The following is a 22,993-nucleotide window of genomic DNA, read 5'->3' as shown; positions in this document are numbered from 1 at the left end:
AAGAAGTAGTAAATGTAACTTTGAACTCGGGGATGGGATGGGGCAAAATGCTAAAATGCATCATTTAACTGAACCTTTAAAAAGAAGCCCCCAAATTTTCCTGAGAAGTAAAAGATACATTTTGATTTAAATACCATAGTCAATTTTGAAGTCATAAAATATCCTCAAAGAAACTTTTCAGGGATAACTATCCAGTATGTTCAGAATCTTTATGATTCTGAAACTAGAAACAGTGAATTTCAACGCTGAATTCCAGAGACTGTTTCATAGGTTGTTTTGTCTTGCAGTTTGCTGAAGAGCTAATAAAATCTAAGAAACTAAGGAACATGCTTAAATGTATATAGCTACCTAACGGCAAAAGCAGGATTAGAGGTTAGACCTAAATCAGATCTCTCTACATTACTGAATGATTTCCAAATATCTCACATAATTTATTATCAGTGTATAAAATTATAAGGCACTGACATATCATTTGCATCACCATCAGTAAAGGACATTTCAAAATCTATTCCTATACCAGATAACCCCACCACCAATACAGAAGCAACCTGTACAGACCTGCATAGGCTGTGACAAAGGTTAAAGGTGAAAAGTAATGGGCCCACAGGAAAACGAAATTCTCATAAGCATCATGGTTAAAAATAAAAGTCTATATTACTTTTTTTCTAAGGAATGTAGAAGCCCATGCTGCTAACAAATGCATAAATATTTATGCCATGTGCCAACCTGTAAGTGTAGAGAGAGTGCTGGAGCTGAAAATAATAACCATTTTCAATGATTCCAGAAGAGAAGGAGCCAGGCAAGAATCACCAATGAATACGGAATCCAAAGGAAATTTTTGATAAGAAGAAACATGCTTAGATGGCTTCAAAGTGTCTCCCTGCCAAAGGCTTATTGACTGTAAGAGAAAAGTTCTAACCATGTGGAGAAACCGGCCAATGCCTTGTCTGGGTGAAAAAAATTACCATCATAATGATGGGCAGATGGACGTATCATCACCCACCCATGGCAGGACCTGAAAGGCCACAGCATCACCAACGTCACATTCTGGGCTGGAATGCAAAACCCAAAGCTCACTGTAAGAAAACATCAGACATACCAGGCCATTGTCATATGAGGAATATTCCTTTAAAAAATGGGGTGGGGAAGTCACTTAGTCTTCAAAACTGTCAGCGTCATAAAAGGCAAAGAAACACTGGGGAGAGTTTCCAGATTAAAGGATAATTAAATACAATACATGACCCCAGACTGGACCCTCTACTGAAGGAGGACATTATTGGGCCAATTGATAAAAATGAAATACAGATGGCAGAGCAGACTTCTTTCATGCATAAATTTAATGAAGTTACCTGTGATAACAAAAGGCCATGATATATATATAACCTATTCTCAAAGAGTTCAAAACATTCTATGTGAGTGTATATACATATACACGGAGGGAGAAAACAGCACAGCAAATAGGCAGGAGTTAATGCTTAAACCCAGGCAAAGGACCAGCTGGCGCTGTGTGCATTTGTCTTATTCGTGCAACTTTCCTGTAAGTTTGAAATCATTTTCAAATAAGTTTTTTTTAAAAAAAGCTTAGAACCATTTTAATTTCTTTAGAGGGAAAAGTTGAGACAGAGTTAAGTTTACAAACATATTCCAACTTAGGTTGAAGGGGAGAATCTGGGAAAACTCAGCACGCTGGAAACAAAAAATTTCAGTGTCAAATCTGTGCTTAACATTAAATGTAGTTTTAAGTTCAAATCTAGTACAATAAACTCAATAAATGCAGATGTCCCTACATTGGTAGCGAAACGCAGCAAACCTAACCAACGACAGACAGAGCCCGAGGACACTCACCAGGGGGGCGGTGAGCGAGGGCGCCGACTGGCCCAGGGCCTGGCTGCGCATGCGCACGAGGTTGGACGTCTCCGCAGAGGTCGCCCAGGCTTGCCCGGCAGCCGGGTTTGGAAGGAGATACCTGCCTGTTGGGGATAAAAAGAAGGCAGTATGAGTAGTGGGTAGAATAGCAGTGCTTCTGTAGAAATCCTTATATACCGTTTCAGCCGTATGTTATAATTATATTGTATAGCAGCCGGAAGCAGATTGTTTCAAGTCGGGAGATTCAGTTTTAAGTTGTGATCCGAAGTTCCCACATAAACCCAGGGGAGTCTCTTCATCTCCAGAATTTGTAGGGCAAGAGGAAGGGTCTTGTTACTATGCTGAGGAGTTGAGGATATATATATATAAACATACGAAGCATCCTCACATTGTAGTAATGAACATGTGCATTTAGAAACGTACTTTTAAAACAGCTAATATGGAAAGTGATATAGGAATGCACTAGGAAAGTGTCTACGAAGATCATGACCGACAAAAGGAGGAGTTGGAAGTCTTTCAAGGTGAAATGGGGCTAGTGCCCTTTTCTCCCAGCTTCTCTGTCTCTGAAGCTACTGGTGTTCATCCAGCTGTGTCCACAGGACAGATGATGGTATCCATTTGCATAAAGCAGGACATTAATGTCAGTGTAGGTTCAATGAGCAATTTACATCAACCTTGAACTCATATATATGTGTATGTCTTTAAAAGTCAAACAGCTGAACCAACTCACATTGTACACGGATTAGACTAATTATCAACACATAAGATACACACCTTTATGTTAGGATGGGCATGAATAGTCACATAGTGATGAAGCTCAGTAAAAACAGAGACCATGTCTGATATTTTGCTGTAGCACAGTAATTGGTCATAGCAGGTACTCATTAAATATTTGTTGAATGATGAAAGAACAAGTGGACACTTCTTTCCCAAAAAACACATGAAGACAATGAAAAGACAGTAACCAAACTGTAGATTTTCCTCTACGGGTTGCATGTATGGGGACTGCAGCTTCATCCCTCCAAGATTCATGAGCACTGTGGCCCGTGTGGCTGGTAACCCTGCAGCAGAAGTAACATTGTGCCTGGTGTTCTCCCCAGCAGGTCTGTTCCTTATAAAAGAACCCCCATATCTTTCCTTAAGCACACACTTCACAAGCACTCACTGGTTAATAACTATTGATACATAATAACAATTGAAATATTATTAATATATTGAAATATATTAACTATTGACATAAATTAAAATCTATTAACATAGTAAATGGGCTTCCCAGGTGGTAGAGTGGTGAAGAATCCACCTGCCAACGCAGGAAACACAGGTTCGATCCCTGGGTCAGGAAGATCCTCTGCAGGAGGAAATGGCAACCCACTCCAGTATTCTCGCGTGAAAAATTCCAGGGACAGAAGATCCTGGTGGGCTTCAACCCATGGGTTCGCAAAGAGTCGGTCACAACTGAGAATGCATCCATATACCATACTAAATATGTAAGAATTCATATTTTATGGCCAGACAATAATTTTTTACATACAAAAATGCTGACTGCCCATTCTGACCCCCCAAACTGATTCTATCACTTATTCACGACCTTCTCCAAGCCTCAGGTTCCTCAGCTGTAAAACATGGGTAAATTTATAGGGCGGTGCTAAAAAAAAAGAAAATCATCATATAATGAACATTCAGTAAACTTAAAAAAATAAGCACAAAGAGATATGCAACACATGAGGGATAGCAAGGTGAGCAAGAAATAAAATTTTGTTAATCCACTGGAACAAATAATTAAATTAGGAAGCATTTATGTAATGTTTATTATCCTGTCATAGGTAAGATTTTAGATGTTATTTCTAGTCTCATCCTAGGAATCATACGAATGTTACAAATTGGAGGGTCTGATAGCACAACACATGGGATATTTTATTCCTGCCTGGACCCCCATTAGTGTTAATAGGGAAAAGAGGACAACAGATGGATTTAAGGCAATCATTAGAAGGCATCAACATTGTGCCATAGTTGGTAGTGATTACATCAAACTTTATACAAATTTTCTTTCTGATGACTACCAAGAGCCTCGGAAAAGTGTGTTGTTGCTGTATTCATGCATCATTTGCTGCCTACGATTTAAGAAAATTAGCATCTGTCAATGCATTATTCAGCTGCACAGGGTGGAAATTAATGGATGATACCATCCCCATTCTGTTGTAGGAGAGGTGAGCTTGCCTAGCAATCTGGCTGCTCTGTTTGAATGCTGCATCAAGCTTGTTGTTACAATTGGAACTTTGATCAGCTTTGTGTTTTTTGGAAACACATTGCTAAAATTCCAATATGCTTATTAAAACCTTTATTAGGTACTGTCTACTGACATAACTAGAAATTTAGAGGCAATAAAGAGAGGTCCATATTAAAGCTGAAATCTGTTGGTCAGAGTGAAACAAGAATTTGTCAAGCTTCAACCACAGAGGTACGGGTTATGGGAATGGAGTTTTTATGCTGATTATTGTCACTGTTTTGGTCACAGGGTCTTTACTCAACAGAGTAGAAAGATCTGCAACCTTTTAAGATTATGTACAAAAATAAGTACTAAGACTCAGATTGTACCTTGGTTCTATCTAGGTTACATATGGTCTTTTTCCTGGCATGAGTTCTCCTTTGTTTTCATCCTGAATTTCAAAAAAAAAAAAAAAACAAACCAAGAAGCAAGCCCTCCATAAACACATGTCCTCAAACATGAGATGTATGCTTTCAAAGATGTATGCTTGAAGTATCCCTCTGAAGTAGGAAAATATCAGGTCAGCAACAAATTCAGCAGAATGGCTATATAAAGAATTAAATATAGCCTCTGGAGACCTACTTTGGCATCAGAGAATAATGGTACCTGCCTAGATTTTAAAGCCTCCAGTAAGTTCCGTATCACCTGAAAGGCAATACAGATTTAGCAGTCAGGCTATGGTCTTACATTTGGGGTTAATTCTCTTGACCACAAATAGGACAGGAAAAGGAAACTAGACCTAGGAACTCTATATAACAAAGCAGTCTTGAGAAATGGCTTCCGGTGCTCAGTTATACATAAGAATGCTGGCAAAGTTTGATTATCCCTCTAAGGTAGCCATCAGGAAGAAAAGGAAGCTCAGGTGGCCCGTGTGTGCTCTCAAGGGTTTTGGTGAGGGGCGGGGGAGCCACAGAAGGGAGGAATGGAGAATGAGGCGAGCATTGCAGAGGCAAGAGCTGGGACAAAAAGAACAATGGGCAGCTGGCACGGTGCTGGTGCCACAAGCACGCAGACGGGGCCCCAGGCTCCCGTCTCTCATCCGTCAGCTTTCTTTTTTGGGGCTGTCACCAGCATCTACTGAAGCTCCACAGCAGTCCCCAGAAACTTCACATCTGCCACTTCACCCTCCCCGCTGCCTACTGAAACCTCCCTTGCTAATTGCACTTTTGGGTATATACACACAAAAAGTGAAAGGAAGGACTCAAAACAGAAGTTTGTATCCCATGTTCAAAGCAGCATTATTCACACTAGCCCAAAGGTAAAAACAATCCTAACGTCTATGGATGGATGGATGGATGGATAACCAAATGTAGCATGTAAAAACAATGGATTATGATTTAGCCTTTGAAAGGAGAGAAACTGACACATTCTACAACATGGAGGAACCTTAAAACATGCTAAGTGAAACAAGCCAGATAGAAAAGAACACATATTGTAACATCTCATATGATTCCACTTATTTGAGGTCCCTGGAATAGTCAAATTCATTGAGATACACAGTTTAACAGTGGTTACTGGAGGGCTGGGCGAGGGGCAAAGCAGGGAATGCGGCATTATTGTTTAATGAGCACAGAGTTTCAATTCGATGAAAAATTTCTGGAGATGGATAGTGGTGATTGCTGCACAACAATACAAAAGTACTTAATAATGCCACTGAATCGTATACTTAATATACTATAAAGTACAAAAGGTTAAAATAGCAAATTTTGTTACGTATATTTCCATACACATATACATACACACCCTCTCTTGCCTAGCTGAAACTATCATATCTTATATAGGAAAAAATGAGGGAGTCCTTTTGTTGTCCAAAAGAAGGTATCTACAGTGAATTCCATTGGCACCTGCTTTCACAAATTATACTCAAATTATACTTAAGCTCTCCAAATCGTTTACTAGTCAGAGGAACTAAGTTTTTCAAGACCTCTCCAAACTTTAAAATGGAGCGAGCTTAAAGGCCGTGCTAAGACACTGACCGTGCCTGGACAGAGTCCACGAGTCAGCAGCCATCGCCCTACAGTGTACTCCATCATCATCAAGACGTTCCTCTTTTATGCCCCATTGCTCAGCCCTAAACATCGGTTCCCGCATCATAGTGGCTGCCGTGCTCACAGGCAATTACAGGCTCCCTTTATTCATCTTCAGCTGGGCTGCTGCAGCACAGAGACACGGTCTCTTTCATCTTCCCTCTCACATGGGTGACTGACTTCCAATTTCTTGTCCCCACTGCAAAAGAATAACTATACCTAGACAGCATTGACAATGCTGCTAAATCATTCTTCTTAATGGCATAAATAAATATAATTTGAGAAACCAACAGACTTGTGACCAGGGAGGGCTGAAGTTCACTGACTCCTATATTGAGCTGCTATTCTAGCCTTAAAAAAAGAAAGAAAAAAAAAAGTGTGTGTTGACTCACACAAGAAAAATCCAAAGCGTAGGCATGACCTCAAGTCCTTGAAGACATCACTGCCTACTAGCCAGGGATCTCCATTGACAGGAACTGAAAGCCGAACGAAGAGAGAACACATCCTTTTGGGGAGGTTGGTGGTCACAGCACTGTGATGCCAATGGGGTATCAAGGTCTGATTCAAATTAATCTCCCAATGCAGCAGTGAGATTCTGTTTTGCTACTAAGACTCAACCCCACCAGAGATGCCCAATTGCACTTCTTAGAATATTATCAGCAACATTCTATATTAAACACAAAATGGCAAGGCATCATTACAAACCACCTGGACCTCATGAGGTGACAAGGTGCATGCATGCTAAGTTGCTTCCCTCATGTCTGACTCTTTGTGATGCTGTAGACTGTAGCCTGCCAGGCTCCTCTGTCCATGGGATTCTCCAGGCAAGAATACTGGAGTAGATTAGCCATGCCCTCCTCCAGGGGATCTTCCCGACCCAGGGATAGAACCTGTGTCCTTTACATCTCCTGCATTGGCAGGCAGGTTCTTTACCACTAGCACCACCTGGGAAACCTGATAAAGTTAGGGGGACACTCCGAAAGGAAGCTTGTAGCAAGCAGAGCAAGTAGCAGATGCTAACTGATGGAGCAAGCCCAGACTGACTGGGTCCATGACAAATATGTCAAGGAGTCTCTAAAGCCTAATTCCATACCCTGAGAGAGCTAGGGACTGCAGAAGAATACCAGAACAACACACATCTACAGAAATCAAGGCCCCTGGACAAACCACAAGGCTATGGAGCAGCAACTCAAGCTGCCACTGCCACTGTCGACTGCAGTTTTTAATCAAAAGTAACTTTGGAAAATGTGTCAAGATGACTCAACAGTACAGTGGTGTTTTCACCTCCAGTCACAGAGAGACACCCTGTTACCCTTGCCATTGAATGACAAAAGGGCAAAAAAAGCCAACACATGGTCTATATTTAAGTGGAAACAATTCAGATCTACACTTAAAGAGAAATATATTTGGCCTCTTTTATTTTCCCTTAACTTGTTCTGAAAGAAGAAATATTTCTTCTCATCTACTGAGATTACCAAATTCTCATAAGAGAAGATGTTTGGATCATATGAGTTAATACATGAAACAGAGCTTAGTAAGCTTCGGTATTCCTATTGTTTTTAGTACTTGACTGCGGCCTTTTGATGGACCAACACCCAGCAAATTCTCCCATCCTGCAATGAAAGCCAGCCCTCACCAGCGACTCCCTCTTGCACCTTTCACGGGGTGATTGTCTGGATATAAAATTCCTATCAAAAAATACATAATGGTTTGACTCTAAGCTCTAGCTGTACAGACCAAAGGCTAACGTGACAACTTAAAATGGATTTTTAAGGAAGTATTAAGTAGAGCTACCCTAATGAGAACATGGTAATATGAATCCTTCACCAAGCAGCGTTGCCTGCAGTGTCGGTGTGAGTGAGGGCACCCGGGAGCCGGGAGGGGATGGTGTCCGAGTGACGCCGGGCACAGGTCAGAGTGAGCATCTGCAATCTAGCCTCCCTCCATCCTCGTATTGAAATATAATTCAGCAGAATGAATTGCTAGACATGCCTAAACCCCCTGGGAAATGACAGATATTGATGAATGCTGTTGGGAAGATATATGGAAGGAAACAGCAAATAAATAGAACCATTTTTTCTCAGAGTCATTTTGCGGATATGTGGAGCAGCTGTTAAACTACTTGCCAGCTCCCCGTGCTCTCTTCCTCTTTCTCCTTCCTCACCCTCTTCTGCATTCTCTACACCTTTCTAAACCCTCCTGGAGGACCAGCATCTTTTTAAAATAATAAACAAATTCATAAGAGCCATCTCCTCCTCCCCTGTCATACTCTGGCTTCTCAACCAGTTAGTCCAACCCTTTCCAAAATTTCATTCCATTCGAACATGTTAGCTGCCTGCTCTGGAACCTGGAAAGACAGCTGATCCTTGAACAACACAGGCTGGAATGGCACAGTTCCACTTACTTGTGGATTTTTTTCAATGGTCAACATTACAGTTCTGCCCAAACTGTGAAGGGTTCAATCTGCAGATATGGAACCATGGCTGGAGGGAACCATGGTTAGAGATGGTTGGCTTTAAGTTGCATGAGGATTTTTGACTTCGCAGAGGGTTGGCATCCTCAACCACTTCACTGTTTGAGGGTCAACTGTACTTTCAGTTTTTAAACTCATGAAATGAAATGGCTGAATTCAAATCCACTAGCCTTTGGCCCCAGTCATAAAGCTCAAATCTAAAATTCAAAGCCTGACTACTGCCATGCAGTAGCTGCATGACCTTGTTAACTTCTTAAGCCTCAATTTGCCATAAATGCTCTTTAAAATGGAGATTACTGACCAACATCTTGGGGTGACTGTGAGGACATAGAATGTAAATTGAGAGCCTGTTATACCATCTGGCAAACAGAAGGCCCACAATAAACAATGGCTTATTACCCTCTCTACTTTCCGTTGCTAAACAACTCTTCCTGTGAAGGGCACTCCTCCTCAGTGTCATCCTCAAACTGGATCAAATTCTCTCCAGCTCAGGGCCCTTTGGGATATGTGGCTCTTATTTCATTCACCAAGTGAGCTCAAGAGCACAGAGCAGGAAACCAGTCAGACAGGGATTTGCACCCTGGTTTCACCATGTATTCGCTGGAAACCCTTGATGAGTGACTTTCCCTTTCTGAGCTTCCCTGTCCAGCCCTCAGGTGGGGATGATTGTAGGTAACACGTGTCAAGTGCCCAGTGCGGTGTTGAACACACACAGTATGTGTTCAGTGCTGGCTCGGGTCCCCTCCGAGATGCTTTAACCATTTTGGTATTATTGGCATTGAATCCACAACCAGGGCACTTCTAGCCTTACCTTCCCCCATCAGCCATCTGCTTCTATGGGGCTGCCTGTGTATAGAATGCCCTTTATTTCTGTACACAATATGCTTCCCTCCCCTGGAAACTCAGTGTCAGCTGGAACCATATCTCATCTGTCTTTGTAGCCCCACATTGCACCTAGTACACAGAACCTACTAAACTTTTTATAGAATCACATACTTATGTCTGTGCATATTAACTCTCCATTCTGTCTCTCATTTATATTTCTCCCAAGGTAAAGATTTTTCCATCTTTGTTTAAATCCCTATTGCCTCAAATAGGAAAAGACCCTGATGCTGGGAAAGACTGAAGACAGGAAGAGAAGGGGACGATAGAGGATGGCATCACCAATTCAATGGACACGAGTTTGGGCAGACTCCAGGAGATGGTGAAGGACAGGGAAGCCCGCAGTCTACGGGGTTGCAAAGAAGCGGACGCGACTGAACAGCATTGCCTCAAATGTGCAAATATGGTTCAGCTGTTAGTTTTGTAACCATAACAATAGTGAAAAGGCTCAGCAGCATTAAAACGATACAAAAACATCATGTCACTTCTCCTGGCCTTGATTTTCTCTTCTAAAACCCTTCTCCAAAAGGATCTGACAGCACCACAAAATACTGTGTTTCCAAAGCAAACTGATGAACCTGAGTACACGTGAGAACAATTTGTAGTCAGTAACTTACTTTTTGGAGAAATTAAGAATCCTACTCAGTAACATTCCTTTGCATGCTAGGATGCTTTGATTGACACACCCAAATGTCACTGGCATCCTGAGATGGTAAACTTTCTGACAACTGCCCTACAGCTAAACAGTTACGACAGAGGCCAGGGAGGAATTGGGGATCGAGAGCTTTCCAAGAGAAACAAAAAGAACAAGGGCAGCCACAGAGAGAAAATAAACTCCATATGACAGTCTACGCAAAAACTTCCAGATGAGTCCAAATTTCCTAACAAGTTCTATATTTTTACAAGGAAACATTTATATTCAATCTAATTCACTCACCAGTATATTTCCAAATGTATTTCTTTGGAACAGTTTCTAGTTTTATGTTGGTTTTTGTTCCAAACAGAATTCAAATTCTTCCTCCTGAATGTCTGTGTATGCTTCCTAAAGAATATACTATTCTTGTCTTAAGAAATCTTTGTTGATACTGGTTAATGAATAAACAGAAAATCTAAGACACAACTGTAAAATTTCCCCCCAAATACTGCATAGTCTCTTCCAGCACTTTCAAATGACAATTTATTAAAATTGTTTCTGGGATGGGAGATCTCAATCAAGGACTAATCAGTCTTCCCCAACCTTGTTGGTACCAGGGACTGGTTTCGAGGAAGACAACTTTTCCACAGACTGGTGTGAGGTGGGGGGAGATGGTTTTGAGATGATTCAAGTGCATTATACTTACTGTGTACTTCATTCTTATTATTATCACATCAGCTCCACCTCAGATCATCAGGCTTTAGATCCTGGAAGTTCGGGACCCCTGGACTCTATAACCCCTACTAGGAAAGTTAATGTCTGTTCTACCTGGTTTAAAAGCGATAGGATTTAGGAAACATGGTTATCCAAACTATAGCCCTGTGCCCCGAATTAAATTCTAACAAGTCACTTAGTGGCTTGCAAAATATGGCATTGCCCTTGTTTTTAAGAAGAGAGAAATTTAAGCCAGGATTAGCCTCATGAATGCTTCAAGCACTGCTTGGAAATTAATGACCAGTGTAGGGTTGGAATTCAGGCTTTCTATTTCTAGTCAATTATTTAGCCCCTGACTTTTGAAAGTTCAGGTGACATTATGAACTTCAGGTGAATTCAGCCCTGAATTCCAGGGTCGGTGCTTCATGTCTTAAAGTAACAGTATCACTAGGCTATTTAACATTCCTTTTTAGGGAATTCAGTCATGCTTATGAGGAAATCTGTGCTCTGGGGCTCAGGTAGCCATTTGGTTGTTCCAATCATCCTCCAAATTGTCATCTCTCAAGACTGAGAGCCTGATCATTTTCTTCCAGTCAGTCATTAAATGCATTTAACTTCCTACTGTTTGAGTTCACAGAGAACACTGTGACTGCTGAAAGATTGGCAGCGGGCATAGACACACAGACTTTCACACTGATACATCAGATCTACTTATGGTTGTCTACAAAGCTGGTCCTGTCTCCAAGTGACCTGTCTCCAAATAAAGGAAGGGAAGTGGGGCATGAGAAAGGATAGAGTACTAAGGTCTGTGTGTAAGGCCCCAGCCTCTTGCCCCTTCTACCATGCATGTACCTATGAGACAACATCTCTCATAAAAGCCTCAGTACAGACCCTTGCTGTAGTTACTGATAGAGTTACCAGATTTTAGAAAAATATAGTATGCCTAAATAAACTGCAGTTCAAATAAATCTGAATATGCATACTCCAAATGTTACATTGGCCAACTCTGTGCTAAAAATATTATTCCTTGTCTCTCTGAAATTAAAATTTAACTGAATGTCACCTATTTTATCTGGTGACCCTATTTCCTGAGCACTTAGGATTGGCAATACAGGAGGCTTTTTATGAGGGTACAGAAAGAGGAACCTATTAAGTAGTAAAAGGGACGATAGGTACACAAATAAAAGAAAATTAAAAGTGATCCATCCTGGAAGAAAAGAACAATGTAAGATGGTAACAGGAAAGATAGAGTGAAAGTGTGGCTGCGAAAGTGATGTGAAGGGGTTCAAAATGGAATGTGAATGTAACAGAGAATTGTGAACTTCATCTTCCTGTTTTGTACACTGGAGATGGGAGTCTCATTGCTCCGGGTCTGTGCATGTATCACCTACCATTATTTTTCTATTATTTATACATACCAGTGCAGACAAAGCTAGCAAAATGGAGTTAAAACAAAACAATAAAAATACTTTGCACTGAGATTCCTGGCAACCAAAACAAAGAGAGAAGCACAGTAAGAAACCCAACTCTCACTACTCAGCAAAAGAAATAATTCAAATTTATCAGACCAAGTTAACCCCCTTTTCCTTGTTCTGAGCTTGGACCAATTTGTTTCTGAGGTTTTAATAAAAGGGCAGAGGCATATGTAATTCTCACTGTTGTCTAGAGTACTTTGGGGCAAAAATGCAGGTGCATCTTACATTATGCAACACTAACTAAAAACTAAGGATGCGATGCTGTGTGTACATGTGTGCACGTGAATGCATAAGTCTCCTTTACAGGGACTTGTAAACTGGGAGTTAAGGTACCTTAAATTCTTCTTCAAGCCTAATTTGATGCAGTGGTAATGATTTACACAGTGGTCATGACTGTGTTCTTATTCAGAAAAAGAGAAACAGACTTTTAAATGGTACTGTTTTCTCTTTTCAAAAGTTTTACCCCCCAGGGATCAAGTCAGCAAGGAGTTAAAAAACCAGGAGGCTTACTTTCAGCTGTCCCTTCAGCCCGTGCTTGGTGGGATGCAGGGGCCTGAGACAGTACTGTCAAAAAACAGAGACATGATCTGGCTAGGCAGACACAAGAAAATAAATTTAGCCCTGACAATATGCATTGATTAAGTACTTGAATGACAACAGAGCATGATAATGACAAATGCAGGCTGCCACCACCAGGGTCATTAATACATCAGAAACACTAATTTTTATCAATCTTTAAACATCCCGGTTGGTGGCATCTGCATTTCTTTGCCTACTCTTGTTCCTGCGGAGATGACAAAAAGCCAGCTTCATTTTCAGTTTCCATCCAGGGAGTTAAAAATAAGTCTACATTCCTGATCTTTGATTAGCCCATGAAAATGAGTTTTAAACAGGAGATGGATGGCCTGGTGAGCTCAGTCTCAGAGGACAGAACATAACCGCCATCCAGGGAAGCAGGCGGGCTTCCCCGCTCAAGAGTGGAGCCAGGATGTAAGTGTGAAGTGAGAAACTGAAGCAAGCCAGTGTCTGCAAAGAGTCCGGCTACTCCTCATCTCGCGAGCTGAAGGCATTTCCTACTTAAACTCCAAGGGACCTTGTAAATATCTGGTTCAATGTGCTTATTTTACAAAGGAGAAGACTGAGAACCGGAAATGAAGGCACAGCTACTGAGCAGTTGACCTGGGACAAGAATCTAAGCCTCAGATCCCCACTTCAGGCCCTTCTCATCACACCTTGAAAAATTAGCACAGACGTTGAGACACTCTCCCCAGCCAGACAAGTCACTTGCTTCCCCATCTTTACACCCCGTTCCGTGTGAGTCATGCATTCCATTCTCCCTCATATCTCTGTCTCCCCTAGTCACTACTGCATTATAGCCAACTACTATGTCTGTGTTTTCCAGAGGTCTTATCTGTGGTCTAATCTACTGATTCCACACATGTGCAGTTAGCACTCACACGCACCTTTGTGCAGTGGTACTGCAGTTAGACTGTGTATAAGAAGGCATCACCGCAAGAGTCAGCTTCGCACCTGGGTGCCAGTGTGGCGGGAAATGGCAGCACCCACCATTTCCTTGCCATCCCCAACCTTACCTCCCCTTGACTCAGAGTGCTGTATGTGGGAGTTAATAATCAATACTAATATTCCATTATTTAAATTCATAATTTCATATTCTTAACTGTGATACAATTCATTCAACTTCTGTGATTTTCATATATGCTGAAGGGTCACAGGGGTCTAAAATTGCTTCACCTCTTGAAAACGATATATATACAAAACTGTATATATATCCAAGTTGTGTGTGTGTGTGTGTATTCCAACTGTATATATTCAAACTTGGAATCGGCATGCTTCTCAGAACCTACAAGTACACAGAGCATGAAGGAGAGGAAGAGCATGTCCAGCCATGCCCAGGCCTCAGTCCACCCTATCAGTTAAACAGATACTCAGGGAAGCACTGAAAAAAAAAAAAGAAAAAAGAAAAAAAACTGGGGAGAAAAAAGGGAATATGATTATGCCCCTTCAAAAAATTTAACACCTTAATAAAAAACCTGAAATCAATTTTCTATTTTAGAAAAACTTTTAAGAACAAGCAACTTAAATTTTTTGATATATGGATTCAATAAATTCAGTTTTTCAATCAGGAATAACCAAAGTCTATCATTTACAGTATCACACTTGACTGTAAGAAATAAGGGGGAAAGACAGAGAGCGAAAACGGGGAGAGGAATTGGGAGAGAGACAAACAGCTTTGGGAAACCTAGTTCATACATCTTGGGTTAGTTTCTGTTAAGTTTCTTCATTAGTCTAATTGGTATAGAGAACTTCCTTATATAAATACATTTGTACACATACAACCTTTAAAATAACACCAGCAAAAACTTTAAATGACCACTAGGCACTCTCTTCTTTGGGGTTACTTTGAAGAATTTCGGTCACTGTTTTTGATCACATCTGACATACCCAGGAAGGTCCAGAATGACATTTTGCAGGTGATCACAGTTTAGCTCTATCTCAGTATGCAAGTGATGCTCCTACGCTAGCAGTCTTGGAATTCTATGTCACAATGATTTAAGGCCCAAGCTACTTTTTGCCTCACAGAAGGCACTTCAAGAAACTTAAGAGAAATCAGATCTTCTGGCAGCAATCTGTTCTTAACACTTGGGACTAATTTTAAGTCCTTCAAACTCTATCTGGTACAGAACTGGACGAAGGACTTCTGAAGAGCTGGATTTGCTGATGGAGCAGGGCTGCCAGTCCTCTCCGGAGTTCCTGCACACATTAAAGCAAATAGCTCAGCCTCTCATCTGACTCTCGGTATACGAGCAACACATTTGAGTCCTCAAGTCCTCATGTAGGCTTTTCCTTTGGTTCTCCTCTCATGCCTGACATCACTTCCTGTGATGCTGTCAACGGTGCAAAATGTCTGAGGGAGAAAACTAAGCCTCAAATAGGACTCTGTAGCCTGGCTCTGAACAAGGAGGCCGCTTGGCAATCCCCAGGTAGCAGGAATAACCAAAGTCCATTATTTATAGAATCACACTTGAACACAAGAAATAATGGGGAGAGATAGGGAGAAAAAGAAACAGATAACTGGGAGAGAGACTGGAAGAGAGATAAATTGCTATGGGGACCCTAAGCAGGACTTGGGACTGGCCATGTGATACTTCCCCCCCACCCCCATCACTAGGAGCAATGACTCATGGGTAGGCCATCTGCATGGATGATGAGCTGCAGGAGAAGGCCCCTGATAGCTAGCCACTGGGAGGCAGCTTCTGCCAAAGGAGTGGGCTAACAGCTGTGTGCCCCATTAAGTGGGAGTCTCAGGAGAGCTTCCTACTCTGATATGGAGAGACTGCAAATGCAACATACACCAAAATCACCGTCTTCCAATTAGAACACCTAGATAGAAAATAAAATATCCAGATAAACTGACATGGGGCAGTGAAGAGAGCAGTGATTTTTGGTTTGTTTTTTTTAAAAGAGTATAATTGCCTTACAATGCTGTGTTAGTTTCTGCTGTACAACGCAGTGAATCAGCTATATGCATATAGCTATATGTAATCAGCTATACGTATATACATCCCTTCCCTCTTAGACCTCCCTCCCTCCTACCCACCCCCCATCCCACTATACGGGACAGAATGGAGATTCCTTAAGAAACCAAAAATAGAACTACCAGCAAGTGATTTGTAAAGGCTACTGAGAGTCATGCACCCTCACCAAAAAGAAGATGCTAATGAATTTGCTTTTTGATTGCTCAGTGACTCAGAGAAATAGTTAAGAGATACTCTCCAGCTTCATAAACCACTGTTGATGAAGTACACAATGTTACAAGCTCTAAAACAGAGCACTAAAGCAACTGAAGAGAATCCCAGCCCCCAGTTATATGCCCTCTAAGTAGAAAATGTGTAAGTATTGAGAAATAGTAAAACAAATAGAAGCGGGATGTATTTAAGCCACTATAATCTTAAGTATGAATTATCTGGGTTCCTTTTCCTGTTGGCCAACGGCCAAGAGCGCAAATCAAGAGCATCATGAGAACATCATTCACAACAACTGTAAAGACTTTTGCCCTTTAAACATTTTAAAACTTGCCAGATTTCAGCATATTAACATACCAGTCATCCTTCACAGGCTGGTTAAGTTGAACAGCCTACCCACTGCTCAGTCTACAACACTATCACACAAGCTCCCAGGGGCTTTGGCTCTACCCCTGGAAAATCCCACGCTGGGCAGCAAAACTCCCCTCCCTGACTCTTACACAGCTTGGCTCCCTGCACCTTCCCCATGGCCCTCCTGGGTGACCATGCCCCAGGCCTCTCTGCGATGTTCTGTGGGACTATGTTCCCAGTCCACAAATTTCCCTGGTGCCTTAAACTTTGCCTCAAACACGTACACAGACTTCACTTTCATGATTGAAGACCTTATATGGGCTGCCAGTGCTTCCAAGAAATCCTACTTCGTTTATAGCTCCCCTTCCTATTCTCTGAGACCATTTCAGACTTGCTTCTCTGGTCAGTTCCCATATAACCCTCCTCAAACCCACCCAGATATCTCATCAGGCACTGAGAAGTAAAGCCGCTAAATCAAGTAAACTACCTGCTTTTTATGAAAAGAAAATTTATTAAAATCACTTATCTGGAAAGGACATATTTTAAAATTAAAGCTAATTTGAAATAACTGTAGGTTCACATGCAGTTGTAAGAAATAATGCAGAGAGATTCCAGATAGTTTTTACCCAGTTTCCCTCATCAGTAACATCTCTATGCCTGCCCTGCAAATATGTGAAATAGAGAGTAGTGAGAAGTTACTGTAAATCCCAGAGAGCTCAGCTCCGTGCTCTGTGATGACCTAAAGGGCTGGGAGGGAGGTCGAAGGAGAGATATATGTATACACATAGCTGATCCACTTCCTTGTACAGCAGAAACTAGCAGACTAGATGTAAAGCAACTACACCCCAGTTTAAAAAATGGTAACATCTTACAAAACTGTGGTGTACAGTCACAGCCAGGATAATGACATTGATACAGTCAAGATATAGAACGTCTTCACCTCTGCAGAATTCCTCATGTTGCCAGTTCATAGCCACACCTACTTCCCTCCCATGACCTGCTCAAGTCTCAACAGCCTCTAATTGGTAATCGGTTCTCTACTACTACAATTTTGCGATTTCAAGAATATTGTATAGAAATGAAATTATACAGCATGTAACCTCTTTTTTTTTTTTTAAGTTCTACCTGTTTATTGCTACCAACCCTTCTTCCTCTACCCCTCTCATGCGTGTGTGCTCAGTCATGTGACCCCATGGGCTGCAGCCCTCCCGGCTCTTCTGTCCATGGTATCTTCCAGGCAAGAATACTAGAGTGGACTGCCATTTCCTTCTTCCACTTTTTCTTTTTTAAACTCAGCATGATTCTCTGGAGATTCACCCAGGTTGTCACATGCGTCATGTGGATGAAGAATGTCACCTTCCATATCACTAAATGAAGGATTACAGACATCAAGCCAGCTGCCACTGCAGCTGCCGTCCACCTGTGCTCCCTGAGGGAATTCAGGGTGGAGAAGGGGATACTGGCCCTAGACGGTTAAGGTGCACATCAAAGGAATAATTTCAGTGAGCCCAGAATCTTGCATCTTCCCTGACACAGACAAGTGCCAAATGCATTAACTTGAGATGTGTGCTTTTCTGGAATTAACACTAATCTTCTGATGTCTCTGCTACCTGATTTTGTTGTTGTTGTTTCCAAAAACTCCTCAATATCCTGGCTTCTTCGTTACCTCTTTGGAGCAGTCTGAGAGGCTGGTTTAAGTCCTCAGCAAGTCCACTGAATAAAATATCATTCTCAACTTTCAGGTTGTGTGTTTTTTTCAGTTAACAATTGGTAGTTTGTTCCTTTTTACTGCTGTGTAGTATTTCATAGTATGTGTGCTGTGCTTAGCTGCTCAGTTGCATAGGCTTCTTTTTGACCCCATGGACTGTAGCCTGCCAGGCTCCTCTGTCCATGGGAATTCTCCAGGCAAGAATACTGGAGTGGGTTGCCATGCCCTCCTCCAGGGGATCTTCCCAACCAAGGGATTGAATCCAGGTCTTCTGTATCGCAGTCTGATTCTTTACCATCTGAACCATCAGGGAAGCACATTTCATGGTATGGATGTACCTAAACTACCTGCTTTTGCATCCATTTTCTCCTCCTTCCTCCTATGATGATTAAGGAAGCGCCTCTCTCTCTACAAAGGCCAACCGTTTTACACGTGCTCTGGATACCCTGCCGGGTGCTTTCACAGCACTTCACCTCTCCAACTGTCATCTCTTCTGAACCATTCTCAACACCTTACAAACATACTTGCCTGGTTCCCACATCAAGATGGCCCCCTCTGGCCTCTCATATCCTTCCAGATCATACCTATTTTTTCTAGTCACTTACACTGTGCAACTTCTCAAAAGAGCTATCTGCACTCTCATCAACACATTGGCTACCTCAAGGTCCTTCATTGCCATTTGCTCCTGAGCTCATTCGCTCTAGGTTTTATCCACACTTCATCAACATATGACTCTCCACTTCTGTTACTGCACAATCCTCTCCAGACATTCCAATTTAACGTGCCTCATAGGCATTTCAGACCTAATGTACTGAAAACTAAGTTAATCACACTCAATTTCTTTATTAAAATCCATTTCCCAGTCTCCCCTGCCTCTTGTGTAGCTGGCCTTGGAGACAACAGTTCCAGCAGGGTCCATAGTTTCTAGCACTCCTCTAATTCCAGTACTGGCCTCAAATAGCCCAGGCTTCCCTGGTGGTTCAGACTGTAAAGAATCTGTCTACAATGCAGGAGACCCGAGTTCAACCCCTGGGTGGGGAAGATCCCCTAGAGGAGGGAATGGCAACCCATTCCAGTATTCTTACCTGGAGAATTCCATGGGCAAGGAGCCTGTCAGGCTACAAAGAGTCAAAGAGTCAGATACGACTGAGTGACTAACACTTGGCCTTGAATTTGGCTCTCCCTATGCAAGGGGAGCTTGTTAAATGAATGGGAATGGAAATACAGCGTGTCTCTTCCAGGATGAGACTTCTAAAAAGTCAGAAAGGTTTTTCTTCTCTTTTGTTCCACTTCCAACAGCTAGAAACAGAGCATCTCAAGGCCATAAAAGAAGAAACCAAGCAGAAGGTGGAAGGAATGTAGGACCCTGACTCATCAGGTGCTTCCAGATGGCACGGTGGTAAAGAATCCACCTGCCAACGCAGGAGATGCAAAAGACATGGGTTCAATCCCTGGGTCAGGAAGATGCCCTGGAGGAGGAAATGGCAACCCACTCCAATATTCTTGCCTGGAAAATCCCATGGACAGAGGAGCCTGGCGGGCTACAGTCCATAGGGGTTGCACAGAGTAAGACACAACTGAGCAACTGAGCATGGACTCATCAAGAGGAGAGAGCTGCCTGATAACCCAAAACACGTATATGAGCTAGAAATATATGACTACTGTGTTAAGCCCCAGAAACCCCTTGGTTTGCTTGCTGTAGCACGTGGTATTATCCTAATATACACCATTTGTACATAGGCATTCTCTTGACGGCATTACAAAGATGAAGAAATTCAGAGCACATAGGAGATTGTTCAGATGCAATGCTTCCTGAATACCAAGGCTACCTGGGCTTCCCTGTGGCTCAGAGGCAACGAACTGGTTGCCAGTGCAAGAGATGTGGGCTCAATCCCTGGGTCAGGAAGATCCCCTGGGGAAGGAAATGGCAACCCACTCCAGCATTCTTGCCTGGGAAAATCCCACAGACAGAGGAGTCTGATACAGTCCATGGGGCCGTGAAGAGTTGGACTGGACTTAGTGACTGACTAAACAACAACAGCAAGGCTACATACAACATAGCTATATTTTATGTAAATGTGCTTTTATCTAAATTTTCTCAGACTTGCCCACTACGCTAAGGAGGCCTTTAGGATGAGAAACCCGTTAAACTCTATATAGCACTTGGAAGAGAATATCTTTCAAGTTAATTTTATAGGAAAGAATGTTTCCTGGGATTGTATGATTTGTTTTTCCCTTCCCTCTTAAACTAAAACTCATTCTGAAATGCCTTTTTTTTAAAATTTTCAGATGTTACCTTCAACTGATTTCCACAGTCCAAGCAGGAAAAATCTCTCAGTTTTTCCCCTAGATAGAATACAGTGATGCTAACGGTTTTAGGAGTTTTCATTTATACTGTCTACAAAGTTGACATTACAACGTGCACATGACGCACATACACAGATTCCTCTTGGTTTTATATTCCAAACAACCTAAGTTATGTTTCGAAAAACACAACTCTGCATAAGAGAGAGAAGTCTTCCCTCATTTTCTGCCTGTTAAGGCTGCAACACACAGACATCACAGCTATGGAATGCAGGACTAGGATTCAGGGCAATTATCTGCATAGCAAAAAGCCAGGAGTCAAAATTCTGAGGTTCTGCCCTTCATTCTGCGGCTTTCTTGCTGTGAACTGTCAGGCACATTACCACTCAGTCATGCTCAAGTTTTAGAATCTGTATAACAATTTGAATAATGCTTCTTTTCCTCATCAGGGGGCTCCAAAGCTCAGTCAGTGTTTACATGATGCTTCTGGGTGCCTATTTAGCAAGCTGTGGGCCATGAAGGTATAAAACATCAGCAGACTCAAAAAAAAAAAAAAATGCAGGTAGTGATGGGCATGGTAAACTCTAGGTCTGTTGTTGAAATGCCAGCCCTGCATAAAAGGTACTGGTTGTTTTTTCTTCTGATCTACTACTCAAGTCATTCAAAGCTTTAGCTGGGGAAGATAATGTCAAAAGTTCAGTCAAGGGTGTCTGCATGGTAGCATTATGGCCTTACAGCTTTTTCCCTTTATGTTGCTCTGTATTTTCTAAACTGTCCACAATAAACACATTACTTTCTTAATTGAAAAATAGGTAAATGTAAATATTCTAAAAGATGGTGTTTAAAAAGAGAGGAAGGCTAACTATGTCAGACTGAATTACTGGTGCCAATTCTTTATTTCTCCCCAACTGTGTTATGTGTCTGCATCTTTGCCAAGGTGTCATGGTGGGTAGGGCATGCTTCTGACCCTTGATGCAGGCCTTGATCGTGTGACTTGCTCTGGCCAATAGAAAGTTAGCAGACATGGCGCCAGAAGAGACTTGAAATCTGCCTGTGTAGGTGGATATACACGTCCTTGCTCTCATCTTTTAGAAGGAAAACATAGTATTTTGGGTAACTGCTGGTTTAAGAAAGAGGAGAGACATATGGAGCAGATCTTGACCTAGGCTGTCCCCAGGAAGCAATCACAGCAGAGTCCAGGCTAAATCACCCAAAACTCAGCTGACCTGCAGTCATGGGAGAAAGAAAGGAATATGTACTGTTGTTTTACAGTGAAATTTTGTGGTTATGTAGCATTATTGTTGTCTACCGGTATACCACCTAATGCCACAGAAAACCTCAGGGGCAAAAGTAAGTCATGGATTGAACTGCCATTGAAAAGTCTGAGAAAACTTTTTAGAAGATAGGAATTATTTTCCTCCCTCTCATTAAAAATATAATTATTTAATTACAATTATAGTAAGCCCTATGAAAACATAATGAGTCCATTCAATAATGAGATTTCACATTAAAAATATATGGAGTCTTTTTCAATGTTAAAATATATTATTTGCAACATGATTTAACATTTATGGCTGTTTTCCACTTTATGTGTATACCATATAATGTTTCACCAATATTCTTTTGCCAGATATCTGGTTTTAGATAGTTTGCAATCTTTATTATTATTAAGGGTGCTCTCTAAACATAATTAAGGCAAATTTTCTACACATATTCATGACTATTTCCTTGTGATGAAATCTGAGGAACAGAATGGCTGGGTAAGGAATACATAAATTTTAAAGCTTCAATATGGGTGTTAATTGCCTACTTTTAATTTACTTTTGTAATTAATAAACCAGGATCTGTACAGATTGATCCAGCTCCAGATATAAACTGAGCAAAAATTGTCCAATTAATTGGAAAAAATTATTCCAATCAATCCTGCTGGAACATATTAAAGACCTATTGGGTACCAGCTATGCAAGGCACAGGGTAGGGGCTATAAGCATGGACTGTGAGCCACAAAACCTGGGTTCATGTCTTGGCATCATCCTTTTCATGATCTTGTGCAATTTACTCAACTTGTCTGTGCCTCAGTGTTCTCACCTGTAAAGTGGGGATAAATAAGACTGCCTCCCTCATAAGAGCACAGAGATGTAAGTCAATATATGTAATTCCCTAAACACTGTGCCTGCCACATAGTAAACGCTTCATGTTAGCTGTCATTAGGGATGAATAGATGAGGAAGATCACAGATCTTCTTCTCAACAACCTAAGAGTTTAGTGAAACTTTTAAAGGATAATTGGGTAGCAAAATTTTCAAACTAGATTTTCAGACTTTGTGAAAGTTAGCCTTTCATAGTCTTGGCTTCAAAGAAAGCAGTAGAAAACTCCTAAAAGAAAACAAACCTTGGAATAAAACAAAGGTAGACAATAAGTTAAACAAAATAAAGGTAAACAGTAGGAAGGTGACTGGTCTTTAAGCTATAGAAACTGATAGTCTAATACCACAAACTTATGACGGCAAAACCAGTTTGACTTAATTTG

At 41.5% G+C, this 22,993-nt stretch overlaps 1 protein-coding gene across 1 annotated transcript in view; it reads right to left on the bottom strand.

The window, feature by feature from the left end:
• Positions 1-666: 666 nt before the first annotated feature.
• LOC120879598 (microtubule-associated serine/threonine-protein kinase 4-like) overlaps positions 667-22,993 on the bottom strand; it is a 201,021-nt gene continuing 178,694 nt past the window's right edge. Inside the window, exon 3 of the mRNA XM_040262641.1 lies at positions 667-1,970. Coding sequence (XP_040118575.1) covers positions 1,765-1,970 — 206 coding nt within the window. The 3' untranslated portion in view covers positions 667-1,764. The remainder of the gene's footprint in view (positions 1,971-22,993) is intronic.

This window comes from Oryx dammah, unplaced genomic scaffold, assembly GCF_014754425.2.
Source record: "Oryx dammah isolate SB20612 unplaced genomic scaffold, SCBI_Odam_1.1 HiC_scaffold_20, whole genome shotgun sequence".
Taxonomy (NCBI): Eukaryota; Metazoa; Chordata; class Mammalia; order Artiodactyla; family Bovidae; genus Oryx; species Oryx dammah.
Note: the sequence above shows the minus strand (reverse complement) of the source record. Positions and strands in the feature narration are given on the sequence as shown.